This window comes from Jaculus jaculus, chromosome 15, assembly GCF_020740685.1.
Source record: "Jaculus jaculus isolate mJacJac1 chromosome 15, mJacJac1.mat.Y.cur, whole genome shotgun sequence".
Lineage (NCBI taxonomy): Eukaryota > Metazoa > Chordata > Mammalia > Rodentia > Dipodidae > Jaculus > Jaculus jaculus.
Genome location: NC_059116.1, coordinates 59217569 through 59232997, shown reverse-complemented (window position 1 = coordinate 59232997; position 15429 = coordinate 59217569). Strand labels below are relative to the sequence as shown.

The window sequence follows — 15429 nt, the reverse complement described above, 5'->3', positions numbered from 1 at the left end:
CTTTTGAGTGGGTGGGAAACTTTTCTTTTATAATTTTGTTGGATACTTTCCTCATAGCTTTGGCCTGAATTTCTTCACCTTCTGGTATGTCCATGGTCCAAATGTTGGGACATTTAAGGGTATCCCACAGTATTTTCTTGTTCTGTTCGCAATTTTTTTTTTTTTTTTTTTTTTTTACTTTTCAAATTTTTGGACTCACAACTGTTTTCTTTTTTTTTCTTGTATTACCATTCTGAGGTTCTGTCCTCCACTTGACTAACAGTTCTTGAGAGCTTCTATGGACTTCAATTTAATTTGTATTTTCTATTGCCTTTTTCTTTATAGTATCCAGCCCTCTGGTGAGTTCCCTTTTCATGTCATTTTCTGATATTCTTAATGCTTCTTGGGATGGCATAGGATGGTGATGCAACAGGGCAGGCGGATTTGGTGGTGGTCTGGTAGTTGGGAAAGGGTTGATAGCCATGGGAGGGAGACAATGAGGAATGAGAGTTGGCTGGCTGGATCCATGGAACCTGCACAGAAAAGTGCAGCTGGGGGGTGGGAAGGGGAGAGGGCAGCAGTCTGGTGAAGTGAAATGCAGGAAAGCCACATGAGGGAGAGAGGGGGCTGAGAGCCAGCTGGCCTGAGTCAGTGGAGCCTGCAGGTAGTGCAGTGCAGGAACAAACCTGGGCCAGGGCATGGGGCTGCGGTCCCATGGCAGGGGAAGGGTGGAAAGCCATGAAAGGGAGGGGGATGAAGCCTGGACCCGGGCAGCCCGCAGGTAGTGCAAGAATGAACCTGGTCTGCAGCAGCAGCTGGGCCACTTCTTGAGGGGTTTGGGGGATTGGGCTACCTGAACGTGTGAAAATCACTGAATTCCCTTCGTTTTTCCTCCGCACCCTACCACTGGAGGTCTGCTAGGACCTGCAGACCCTAAAATCCCCACCAATCTTGCCTTTCCTCCCAGCAAGGTGTAGTGTGTTTAGGCAGATGCCATCTTGACTGGAAGTTTGAGCATTATTTTTAAAAACTTATTTTTATTTGAGACAGAGAGTGGGAAGGGAGTTAGAAGGAGGGAAAGAAGAAGAAGAAGAAGAAGAAGAAGAAGAAGAAGGAGAAGGAGAAGGAGAAGAGGAAGAAGAAAAAGAGAGAGAGAGAGAGAGAGAGAGAGAGAGAGAGAGAGAGAGAAAAGTTGTGCTAGGGTCTGTAGCCACTGCAAATGAAGTCCAGGTGCATGTGCCACCTTGTGGATATGGCTTACATGGGACCTGGAGAATTGAACCTGGGTCTTTAGGCTTTGCAGACAAGGACTTTAATAGCTAAGGCAACTCTCTAGCCCTGAACCTTATTTTTCTTATCTATAATGCTGCATAAAAATTTATTTTCCTTAGATTTACATTACTGGCCATCTCTTAGTGTAGCAGATATATTTATTGGAAAAAGGGACATTTGACAGTCCATGTTATCCCGTGTTATCTTACTTTCTGTTCCGTGTTTTAGAAGAACAAGGAGCACTCTCTCTCCATCTCTCTCTCTCTCTCTCCACATAAACACACACACATCACCATGTGTTTCTATTCTATGGGGCACCTATCTCAATGCCTTTCATGTACATAATCAGTTCATCATGCATACTCACTAATTTGAATGATTGTTACCTTCAAGAAGTTGTTTAAATCAATAAACTGTTTGATAAATCCTCATTCTTTTTACTGTATTTTCTTGAATATTTTAGCAGCAGAACTTTTTCTTGGTGTGTTTCCAACTAGTTCTTAGGTAAGCAAGAAATCAGCAATACTGATTTTCCTGCATGTGATTTTACAAGACAGAAGTAAGAAGGAAAGTATACTTCTCAGACTGTCCTGAACAAAAGTCTCTTCTAATTTATTCTATAATTGTATTGCAAGATGTAAATGTTAGCTTTATAGATTTTACAGAGAGTCTTCTGCAAAGCAAGTCCACATATGAAAATACTTTTCTGAAACTAGCACTGGTAATTTTTTTTTTAATTTTATTTATTTATTTGAGAACGACAGACACAGAGAGAAAGACAGATAGAGGGAGAGAGAGAGAATGGGCGCGCCAGGGCTTCCAGCCTCTGCAAACGAACTCCAGACACGTGCGCCCCCTTGTGCATCTGGCTAATGTGGGACCTGTGGAACCGAGCCTCGAACCGAGGTCCTTAGGCTTCACAGGCAAGCGCTTAACCACTACGCCAGCTCTCCAGCCCATAGCACTGGCAATTTTTTAAAAAATCGCTCAAGAAATTGTGATTTCCTTTTTCTTTTTTCTTTTTTTTTTTGAAGGGATCATGAAATGTTTGTAACCTCTCTCCTTTCAATCCCTGTATTAGACCTCCACAATAGTTACCTGAAATTAAGTGAGCTGCCAACAATGGTTTGCTTTTCCTAACTGTGATTCTAGACCAATTTTTATCATTGGACACTGGCTTTTAACTTTATTTAGATAGCAGTATGAAGATTTATATTGCTGAAAGTACTTCTGTGCCAATGGAAAACACTTTTAAAGATTATTTGGATAATAAACATGAAGCTACCTAGAATATGGGCACTATGGTCTCTCAGCATTATGAAAATGGGACATCAGCTCCTGGATACAGAGTGACTTCATATTTACAACTAGCCACACTGCTCAACCACTCAAATGATAAATTTAGAATGGCCACAGATTCGTAAAAGTCCTCCCACGGTGGTAGGACCTATTATCTGCCACCTAGAAGCTCAGCTGCTTTGTGTCAACATAGCACACCTCTTCCAAGTGTGCCTCTCCCTCTTCTCAGCTCCTCAGCTAGTCTGTCTCCTGTGAAGAAGCCATTTTAGCCTACATAAGAATGCGAGAGCAAATGGAAACACAGATCCTAGACATGTTCCCAAAGCAAAAGGAACCCATCAGCCTGTGGCCCATACACCAGCAAGGTGGAAAGCAGAAGTGAACTAAACTGTCGCTACTGAGAGCAGAGTGATGTCCTACCAAGCCCTGGCCTACCAGCGTGCAGACTTCCCGATGCCCTGATGACCCCAGTCTATTCCCTGGTATCCACACTGAGTCCTCCACTGATGGAAATCTCCTCTAAGCTACTAAGTGTATGCCTGCCCAGAAATAGAGTACCTTTACAGATAGCTTGGGGGACATAAAACATAAAAATACCAAGAATAACAACCTGGATGGTGGATAAAACATATCCATTAAAAAAAATCAAGCCTGTGTGGAATGAACAGTTGCATTGTCCTTGCTCTGAAAAATGGCCACTCTGAATTATTTTTATGAGGTGACAAATCTATTAAAAACCTTATAAAATGGGAAGACACTTAACCTTAACAACTGTGAGTGAAGCACTATAATGTACAGACAATCTTGTAATCATTCAAGTACAGCCAGTGTTGGATGGACTGCTAAGAGATCTTAAAGGAGCTAGGTGCTGACAATAGACAAAATAAAGTGTGACGATCAAAGACTTTTAAAAGGAATTTATGTGGACTAAGGAAAGAAAGAGACCAGGTGAGGACTATCACTGCAGACACATGGAATGTAGGAGAGTGTGTGCTGCCAGAGCGGAGCAGCATCTTCACGTACATGGCCAGGTAGCTTGAGTGGTGCTTATAGTGAGCATGAAAGTAAGGTGTGAGGAAGACCTATCAAGTTCACTATGTGAGAAAGACCTGGTTCTTATTCTGTGTGGTGGGAAGCCCTCATTACAGCAGATGAGTGCTGTCGTTAGATTTCTATTTTATAAGGTATTCTGGAAATAAACCATAGACTTAGAGTCATACAGAGCTTATTATGTCCTTGTGACTTATGTACTATAAGCAAGGTACTCATTGTCTCAGATTCTCATTTGTAAATTGTGATCTATATTATTGAAGTCTTATAACCATTAAGTATATTGTGTATATTATGTGCCAAACCAACGTGTTAGAGTGTGAGGGTCTCCTAACTTTAGTAAGAACTCATTAGTTTTGTAATATGTGATTACCTGTTCTTAGATTTAAAATGAAGGATCTACAAATGGAACAAGGAGCAAAGTCCACCATAATGGGTGGCAGGTAGGTCATGTGCTTGCTCTGTTTATTATGAGTTGATATCTGAAAGCTGAGAATTACTGCTTCAATAAATGCTAATGCAAAATATCTGATGTTTTGTGATTTTGATGGGAATCTTCTGTCAACTAAAGCACAATTTATGAGCAGTAGTCCCTGGCATGTATTCACATCTTTATCTCATGCAGACTTTACTTTAATGCTGCACCTTTATTATTATTATTCTTAAGTTAAGCTTCTTTACAAAATGATGGGAATAAGGGTAAAACAACATTTAATTCTAACTCTATACCTGCAGAGTAATATCAGACTGCCCAGAACAATTCCATTTACACCTGGTTCACTCTTGTTAGCCATTATGTGACCCTAGGAAGCCAAGATTTTGAAGATATGTGGACTTTAGAAAAGGAGAAAAATAACTGAGAGAAGCATTGTATTTATGAGCATTGATATGGATTAAGCCCAGCTAATTAAAATATGTTAATATAAATATTATTTGCAATACATTGCTGCATAATTTAGCTATTCTAATGGTTGCTTTAAAAGTAAGAATATTGGCTAAGTGGTGATCAATTGACAGAAATAAAATCTACAACTTTTCCACACATGTTTCTTATGTAAAATTTTAACTTGTTTATATATTTTTAAAGTTTCTTTAGAATAATTTTTCTATAATTTTTAAATTATAAATTGTAGTTAGTTCTCTCTCTCTCTCTCTCTCTCTCTCTCTCTCTTTCTGTAAGAAATACACTAGGACAGACAACTCTAGGTTTTCGCAAAGCCCTCTTTTATTAGTAAGTTTGAATGACAAGTTTTATTAGTTCTAGAACTTGCATGACTTTTCAAAGGCAATATACCTGAGGCATTTTGATAAATCCAAATTTAATAACAGAAATATCTACATATGTGATATGGACCTAATTGTGCCCTTCTCAAATTCATGTATTTTATCTCTAGATCACAGTTTGGTTGTATTTGGATATGGGGACTGTAGGAAGCAGTTATGCCAAAGGAGATCATAAGGTTGAGACTAAGCCTGACATTGATGTTCTTATGTAAGGGCGAGGATGAAGAGGGGCAGACACTTTCTCTTCATCACATAAGCACTCAGAGAACAGCCCTTACTGAAAACACAGTCACTTTGAAAAATAAAATTTCATTGATAATATTTCCCAATGCACATAATTTTGTTATAGTATCCATGCTGGCTAAGGCAGTGTGTGTATTGTACACAACCTGTAGCCTTATATGTCAAATAGAAATTTTTCATCTTTAAAAGCATGATAGTCTTTTTGTGATTTTGTCATATTTTGGGTCCCTCCATGGTATACTTGTCTATTTCTAGTTGACTAGAAAAATATGCCGTATCAAGAATTACAGAGACGTTGAATGGTACTCTGAGATGAGCACACATTTTACTTACGTCAGTGAAAAATGGTTGTGCACTTACCTGCAAGACCCAAAATTAATCAGTTTATTCAAGTGATGCAGAGAAGCCTGTGGAATTCTTAGATCCTGTTTCGAGAAGTCTGGGAATTTGTGTACAATATTGCAATTAATCTGCAACTTCTTTTAAAAGATGATTTTGTCTCTAATGAAGTGGTGCCAGCCCCACGTGAACTTGTTATCCTTGTTGTTTAATCATGATTGTTAACTAACAGGATCTAGAATTTCCTAGGAAACAAATCTCAGAGTGTTTCTAGGTTAGGTACATTGAGGTGGGAAGACTTAACTGTGGGCAGCAAGGTTCCCTGGGCAGGGTTCCCTGACCTCAAAGAAAGGAGAAGACTGGTTAAGGACAAGCATTCACTGTGGATGGAACGTGATCAGCTTCTTCATGGTTCTGCTGTCATGGTTCTCCTGTGATGATGGACTGTATGCTCGTGAACTTTAGGTTAGACAAGCCCTTCCTCCCTGAAGTTGCTTTTTGTCCAGTATTTTGTTTCAGCATTGAGTAAAGTAGTATAATTGGCTCTTCAAACCTCACACTCTTCTTTTGGTGAGGATCACCTAAATCAGAGGGTCCTCTGATGTGTATCTGGGCATTATTTCTTATTTACTTTGTGGACATCCAGTTTCAAGAGCTTAGTTTAAAAACAACTTAGTTCAACTCTCTCCTATATAGACTAAAATCCAGAACTTAAAAATGATGATTTAGAGTCAGAACTAGTACCCTGCCAAAAACTCAGAGTTACATTATTTCTGATGTTCAGTTTAGGCATTTAATAGAAATGACATACATATTTTAAAATGTTTTTCAATTACACATTTTTGGTAGACTTGTGAAATCCTTAAACCTCCCTTGCAAGGTAGCAGTTGACCACTGTAGAAGCCACTACTTGACTCATAATTACTAGCTTGAATTTATAAAAGACAAATAAAGATGTTACCTCTGCTATCTTACTGCTCTGTAATTAAGATATATAAATAAATATATTAATTAATTAATTAATTAATATCCTTCAGCCCTTTTCTGAGTACCTTGAATTAGGACATGAAAATATACCAATGGACTATACTTGGATAATAACTTAAAGGGAAACATGAATTACTCTTTAAAAACAATTTGGTTTTATTATAAATATTTAATTATCAGTTTTATTGAATAATTCTTAAGTTTTCTATACTTTCTATAAAAAATGACCATCATTAAAATGTGTTGAATCCTAGAATTATGGAATATATGATTACATAGAAATGCCTATATAAATGCAACAAAATCACTTCATAAATATTCAAATGCTAAGCTCTCCACATGAATATTTTATGTTTGTCTTTTTTAAAAATTATTTTTTTATTTTTATTTATTTGACAGAGAGAGGGGGTTGGAGAGAGAGAGAGAGAGAGAATGAATGGGTGTGCCAGGGGATCCAGCTATTGTAAACAAACTCCTGATGCATGCACCACCTTGTGAATCTGGCTAACGTGCGTCCTGGGGAATCAAACCTGAGTCCTTTGGCTTTGAAGGCAAATGCCTTAACTGCTAAGCCATCCATCTAGACCTCTTATGTTTTTTAGTGCTAAATTTCATATCCAGAATAGTAATAAAATCTTGGACTCTTCATATGTAATGTGATGAAGCTGGTATTTTAAAGGAGAAGAAGAAAATTTTTAGTATTTGAAATTCTTTTGCAATTTTGCTTTCACACTTGTTCTGATAAAGAGAGGAAATGAGAGGAGGACAGCAGAGCAGTGCAAAAGGGAAGAGAATTTTTCTTTTTATAAGGGCACTAATCCATTGGGGTCAAATTTCCACCATTATGACATTGTTAAACCTTAATTATCTCTATAAAGATGCTATCACAAATACAGCTCTATTGGAAATTGATGCTTCAACATATGGAACATTTGAAAGGTCACAAATACTTAGTTGATAACATCTATCCTACAAGGGTATCTCATTATTCTTTTCATGTATGTTGTTTGCTTCTCAGGACTATCAGGAAAGACTGCTTATATCACCGCTTTTCCTCTGTTCTTGTTCTTTTGTATTCTCATCTCTGTGATGTCTTAACTGAGTGCCATCAGTTCCTTCTTCTGCTTTTGCACTTAAAATATATATATATATTTTACTTATTTGAGATAGAGAAGGAGAGAGAGACAATGGGTGCACCAGGGACTGTAGCCACTGCAAAGGAACTCTAGATGCACACACCACCTTGTGAATCTGGCTTATGTGGGTACTGGGGAGTCGAATGTGAGTCCTTAGGCTTCACATGCAAGCATTTTAACCATTCAGCCATATTTCCACCCCCTCCTGTTTTATTTAATAACTACCTTTTGATTTGTTATAGCAACATAACTTTTAGATCATGAAGAACTATTGTTACTATTTATTTCTGAAAAGTATAATACACACAGTATTTTAAAATTGTGTATTACTATGAATGTGATAACATTCTAATATGGATTTCAAGATCTACTGACATATGACAAGACTATGTGAATCATAACATTTTTGTATCTGCTATTAAATTATCTTCATGTGGTAGCCAGTTAGAATTTGCCTAAGAAGTTTTATTATGAAATACCCAGATATTTTAAATGACTAACATTGGTGTCCATACAATATGTTCTTGATTTATGTACTTCTTAATGAAATGAAATTGAAGTTCATCACCTAGCAATGTGAAACATCTGTGAAAATTATCCATCATATATGTACACACACACACACACACACACATATGTAGTCCAGCTACATACATAGGCTGTGCAAGTATGAGGAGCTGAGTTCAGATCCCCAGCACCCACACCCAATTTAGGTGAATATGGTGGTCTGTCTGTAGTCCCAAAGCTCAGGGACAAGTTGTCTAGCTAGACTAGCCAAGCCAGAAATAGCTGGGTACAAGTAAAAGACCCTGTCTCCATACATGAAGATGAGGGTGGTAGAGGGAGGCAGTGTCAACCACTGTCCTAACCATACATCCACACATACACGCAAAGGAAGTTATCTGTCATACAGCCAACTCCTTCATCATGGTCGAAGAGAAGAACATTTGGGTCAGGAACTGAGAAGGCAGATGTGGGGTGGCAGCAGTTACCCTGGCTTGCTCTACATAGTTCTGGTGTATGCCTTCTGTTTGTCTTCGGCTGCACATTTCCAGGCATTTGTGAAAAACATGAATTTTGTGAAACATAGATTTATAGCATTTAAAGGCACCCACTGTGCCCTCTACTTTCAGTAACAGTTGTTTTCCTAAATGAATAGGCAACTAGTCATATCACAGTAGCTCTTTGTTTCATTGTCTATGGTATTTGAAATAATTGTGCTTTAGAACAGATAATAAAAAAGCCGTGTCCCTAGAATGATTTTCAACAACTACTTAAATACCATTATGCTAAAAAAAGAACAAGATGTGGTGTGAATAATTGAGTAGTGATAAAATGTCACATTTTTCAGACTTCTATTTTATGGTTTTCCTGAATATCTGAGCAAAACACTTCTCTAGAATTTCACAACTCATGTGTCTACATTCCAAGGCAAACAATAAATTGTCTTCGTTAAATAAAAGTTGCCATGGCAACTTGGCAAGCTTAAATTTTGAAGTCAATCCAATTTCTAGTCTAGAGGTGTTGTTATTTTCATTGATGTGATATGGTTTTGGCAGTGGTGATTTAATTAAAAATTGAAACTGTGTTAAACAAAGTTGTGCATATATCTATAAATAATTTATTTTTACAATGGCATTATAGCTGTAAGATTGGTTCTTAAGTAATTACAAAGATTAAAGAATGAAGGAAAGTACCCATCCTTTTTATAAATGTTGTCTCATATAATTGTATTGGACTGTGTTGTAAAAGCACAAAAGTTTATGCATGAGTAATTATATGAAAATTTGGTGGCATCATCTAATCTGTAACATATTTTTTCCTAAAGATTATAGAGTTGGCTGCAGTGTTGGTGGATCATTTATAATAATACTAACAATAGAAAACTTCACTGGATAGATCTTCTACAGTTGTATTTTAAAGCATTCCTTAAAAATTAAGTGGGTTTGGCAAGGAGATGTTTCAGTGGGTAACGTGCTTGCTACAGAAGCATAAGGACCTGAGTTTGGATTACCAGCACTCACCCACGTTGCTCAGCATGCTGATCCATGCTGGTAACTCCAGAGCTAGGAGGCAGAGATAGGAGGATCTCTGGGGCACACTTGCTAGCTAATCTAACCTTTAGTAAGCTCCTGGTTCAGTGGAAAACACTGTCTCCAGGCAATCACATGGAGGCAACTGAGGAAGGTAGCTGACATCAACTCTGGCCTCCACATGCACGCACACGTGTGCATGCGCGCACACACACACACACACACACACACACACACACATACACACCCCAAAAATATATATATTTAAATGTTTAGAAATTAAGTTGTCATTTTATGTCATTTGAGTAAGTTTTAAATGTTTCCTTTCTGCTGTGTGGCTACCTAGGGCCAGAATTAAGATGTTTTTGTTATCCAGACTTATAAATCATTCAAATTTTTCAAAATTTACACTTCTTAGGTTTTGTTTTAAATTAGAGAAACCATTTTCCAGTTAGATTTCATCTCGTTGAGAAGCTAATTTAAGGCAATTTTCAGTTAAAAAAAAGACAAAAACTGACCAAGTGCAGCCATCATGTACAGATAAAATGACCAGAGAGATGGTTTTTCCTACACTATGCTTGTGGCTCTGTCCTTACGTTGTTTGCTTTATTTCCAGGCTTGCTTTTCTCATTTTAGCAAAATGACAGCCATAGTTCCAAGTCTCACACAAGTAGAATATAATCTGTCAATTTGAACTCCTGAAGGTCTTTCTAATTGGTCCATTTAGACATGTTGATATACTCCCACAAATGGGATAGATAAAACTGGATTGTGTAGATGCATGTGTCAAATCCAGAAACGCGCTGCCCCTGGTGGAGTTACAGAGGTGAAGCACACAAAGGAAAAGTGAATAAATGCATGCGGGGACACATCTGCAACGGCGTTGGTCCAGTATGATGTGCTGCTGGGGCCTGGGGACTCAAGGATATCTACCCCATTGGCATGTATTTTTATTCATTTTTTAAAAAGATTTTTTTCTTTTTTTATATATGAGAAAGAATGGGCATGCCAGGGCCTCTGCCACTGCAAAGCAACTCCAGACACATGTGCCACTTTATACATCTTTTGTTACATGGGTACTAGGAAAGTGAACCCGGGCCTTTGGGTTTTGCAAGCAAGTGCTTTTAACCACTAAACCATTTCACCAGCCTGACTTTTAATTTTTGCTTCCTCATTTGCCCTTCCTTGATTTCTTTTCCTCGGACTTTATTTTCTTCCAGAATGGGCACACGCAGAATTCTGCATGACAAACCAAATTTAACTGGAAATTGACCTAGAATCTTTATTAAGGAAGAAAAAAGTCAAGATGTTGGTTACATTCATACTCTCTTCTCATCACTGACATTTTTAGTCATAGGCTTTCTTTCAGTCTGAGGCAAAATCCCTTCAGAATACTGCTTAGAATATTCTGTTTCCTGTCTATAATCAACTTTGTACACATTAGCCTGAAGATTTGTGGATATGCATGTATATTGTTTTGCGTGGATTTCAAAATTACTTGTGTCTTATTCAATTAATTCTTAAACAATAAATATATCGGACAGATTCAATCCTAAATGGCGTTATTTAAATCACTAACCTTTTTTCTGATATCTATCTGAACATTCCAAGGCATACTTGATCTAGCAGCACCTCACGTTAATAAAGCACCACTTCCATTTAAAAAACTAATTAATTTATTTACAAGGAGAGAGAGATAGAGATAGAAGAGAGACAGACAGACAGACAGACATAATGGGCATGCTAGCACCTCCAGCCGCTACACCCATCTCCAGATGCTGCACCAGTTTGTGCATCTGGCTTTACGTGGGTACTGGGGAACTGAACTTTGCTTATTAGGCTTTCAGGCAAGTGCCTTAGACACTAGCAATCTCTGCAGACCTAAATTATTTTTTAATTTAATTTATTTATTTGAGAGAGAGAAAGAGGCAGGTAGAGTGGGAGAATGGCTGTGCCAGGGCCTCTAGCCACTGCAAAGGAACTCTGATTTTTCTGATCCACTCTGCTAACTTGTGTCTTTTGATGGGTTACTTAAGACCATGTATACGTGTGTGTGTGTGTGTGTGTGTGTGTGTGTGTGTGTGTGTGTGTGTTTTCACTTATTTATTGAGAAAGAAGGAAAGCAGGGGGAGGGAGGCGCTGGAGCCTCCAGCCCTCCAGATGCAGGTGCCACCTGGTGCATCTGGCTTTATGTGGGTACTGGGGAATCAAACCTGAGTCCCTAAGCCTTGCAAGCTAGTGTCTTAACTACTAAGCCATCTTTCCAGCACCACCACTGCATTTTGTAATTAAAAAAATATAATCTGAATTATCCAAACATTAGATCATCTGTGTGGATGTTCCTCAGACAAAATCATCTTTAACACATTTAAATCTTCCCATTGAGTCAGAAACATTGAAAAATGAAAGCATTGTGAATGTTCTATGGTGATAACAGTAATGACAATTTAGATAACTGATTTTTTAACCACAATTATGTCTATTATCTAAGTATCTAAGGCCATTAACTAAAAGCACACCCTGATATATCATTATTTATAAAGAAAAATGACATGTGAATTTGTTGTCATTAAGTGGTAATTATAGCTCAAACTTGGAGTACATATTTCTAAATTAGACTTTTTTCTAGCTAGCAACTAAGTCTTAACATGGATATAACAAAAGACTATTGTGTACAGAATGTAAGTTTGTTTCTCAGCTTTTTGCATTTAAGTTTCTTCTAAGGAATATTGCTAATTTTATAAATATTATTTTGATCTTAATTTACTTCTCTTAGAGGTTTTTTGAATCACTTGCTTATTTTGAAGATTACTGATAGGATTCTTTTAAACACTTTATGGGAACGACCTCAGTCTTTAATGTACATTATTCTCTGTTGTTGCAGGAGGACACAGATCACAATTACTATATATCTAGGATATATGGTCCAGCTGATTCTGCCAGCCGGGATTTGTGGGTCAACATAGACCAAATGGAAAAGGACAAAGTGAAGATTCATGGGATATTGTCCAATACTCATAGACAAGCAGCTGTAAGTACTTGGGCATTTAAGATCTCTTCTTTCCTACTGCAAGAAAATTGTTTGATTAATTAATGCATAGCCTTATCCATGTGATCACTTTCCAAGTATATTCTGTTATACAATGCATACCATGAATAGCTGCACATAAATCATTAAGGAAAATGAGAGAATGATTTTGATAAACTCATTATTTGACCCAATTTTCACAGTGTATTTGTTAAGTTACACACTTGATTCAAACTCAAGAATCCACTTTGATGATTTTCAGGTTTATATCATAAATTGAGGGAACATTGAAAAAATTATCTGACCTTCATACTTTCCACTTGACATGGATTTACTGATCTTGATATCAGGAAACATTTACCAAGATGAATCTGTGATTCAGACAACATATGTTAGTATAACTTGGGGCTTTATCAAAGGAATTTAATATAAGGGAAAGAGTAAAATATGGAAGGCTTTAGCTGGTAAGTTAAGCCTGGGCTCATTTCTTACCAGCTGTGCTTCTTTAAGCAAATAATTTATTCTGAGGTACCTGATGTAGCAGGAAAGTGAAGGAGGGTCTATGTAAAGTAATCACACTTACCTTGAGTAACCATCGATATCAGATCCTCTGTATTAGGCTGTTTGAATGGGTCGGCTCCTTCTGTCTCCACAATACTTTTATGAATCTAATATTTTCAATATCCAAACACTGCAAATCAGAAAATTAAGTTCTGGAGAAAGCACAAGTATTTAGTCAGGAAGTAAAGCTGGAATGTTAACATAGACAAACTGTCAGACCATTACTTAATATGTTTATATAAAATTTATCACACCTTGAAATTACCTTCTCATTGCTAGGATAATTCACCTGACCAAAAGCACCTCATGGCAGCAAAGTTTTATTAGTATTATTATTAATTATTATTTATAGTCTCTAGGAGAAGTGCCATGGTGTCAGGGGAAAGCATGGGATGAACAGAGACTGAATATAAATTCTGATATGGCAGGTGGAAAACAGCAAGGAGGTGATGTCTACAACACCCCTAAGGTCACCCCCAACAATGTATCTTTGCTAACAAGGCTCTATGTCCTAAATTGCCATCTGGGAACCAAACATTTAAAACATAGATTTTATGGGGGGAGCATCTGTTAATACCACTGAATTCTGTCCCTGGCCCCTGTAAACCCATCACCACCCATGATGTTAAATGCAATGCATTAAGTCCAACTTTTAAAGTCCTCATAATTTTTATCAATCCCAATACTGTTCAAACATCCCCATAGTCCAAACTCTCTTAAGCATGAGGTATAAAACCAAAAACACATAATGTCACAGAATAAACACATTGCAAAAGATGGCATTGGAAGAAAAGACTGAACCAATGCAAGATTTAAAACAAATAGGAGAAGCATCAAATTCTGTAGTTTCAAGTCTGACACTTGATTCATCTTGAGAGAAGGCACAATGGAAACAGAACCAGAGGATCAGGAAAAATTATAAAAGTGGGGAAGGCAATTGAGGAAATATTAACATATGGATCACTTTCTAATTACTGTTCCAAGAAAGTTTTCAGGAAATTTAAAAAAATTAAAATATTCTATTAAGTAAAGTTGTCTCAAGATATAAGATTTACTTAAATGAAGGAGTCCAAGTTGAATTTTTTTTTCTGAAAAAAGGAAACAAAATAATATTCTTAATCCTTTTCCCATAAGTACAGGTATGTGTCTGAGTATGTGTTGTGCTTTGTAAGTGTGAAAAAGATCAGAGTTGTGAGAGTGTGTGGGGCACACTCATTATCACATACATATACACACCACATGTACCTCAAACACATATCAAGAGAAATCAAGTTGTTAGAGAGCATGCAAGAATTATAATATTAAGGGCTAGAGAGATGGCTTAGTGGTTGAGACACTTGCCTGCAAAGCCTAAGGACCCATGTTTGATTCTTCAGGTCCCATGTAAGCCAGATGCACAAGGTGGCACATGCATCTGGAGTTCACTTGCAATGGTTGGAGTCCCTAGTGCATCCATTCTCTCCCTTCCCTCCCTCTTTCTCTATCTCTCTTTCTCTCCCCCTCTCTCTGTCTCAAATAAAATAAATTAAATTTTTTAGATGTTTAAGAAAATGAATTATAATATTAAAATAAATTTATGGCTAAGAATGCTTATTAATACCCACACACATGATTTCTTATCAAAATCACACATGCGCATGTACGTCCACTCATATGAGTGTGTGTGCCATAGCAATTCTTTGATACCAGAGGTTGAAATAGAAGAAAACGCTACCTATGGAAAATGGATTTCATGGAAAAGATTTACTCATGACCTAATAGACAATTTCTGATGAAAATATGTCTGGTGATTTAAATAAGTTACAAGGGAATAAGTGTGTATTTCCTAAATCTTATCACCAACTGATGTAATTTGCATGCTCACTTGTAAGCATTCTGTCAACAAATTAATCCAGAAAAAAAAAAAAAGCAAAGAAAGATCTTGCTTGGGAAATACTTAGGGCCAGCTCAATAAGCTTGATCTGTCTCGGCAAGAGCAAGACCTACCTAAAGAGGCCACTCTCCATTCTCCTTTGCTTTTGTAGAATGAGGGGCCAGACAGGACATGGGAATGGGGCAATTGAAAGAAAAAAAAAATACTCTCCGCCCCACCATCGGCAAAATCTGAAAAGAAGAGGAGCGTAGACATAAAGCAGAGGTTCCCCTCCTTTTCATCCACAACAGTGTCACTTCAGAGCAAATCGAAAGTAAAATAAAATTCAGGAATTATTTAATTCAT

At 37.3% G+C, this 15429-nt stretch overlaps 1 protein-coding gene across 1 annotated transcript in view; it reads left to right on the top strand.

Moving 5' to 3' along the window:
• The window catches only part of Plxdc2 (plexin domain containing 2), a 444295-nt gene that overhangs the window by 224419 nt on the left and 204447 nt on the right, over positions 1-15429 (top strand). The window contains exon 3 of the mRNA XM_004668408.2: positions 12507-12653. Coding sequence (XP_004668465.1) covers positions 12507-12653 — 147 coding nt within the window. The remainder of the gene's footprint in view (positions 1-12506; positions 12654-15429) is intronic.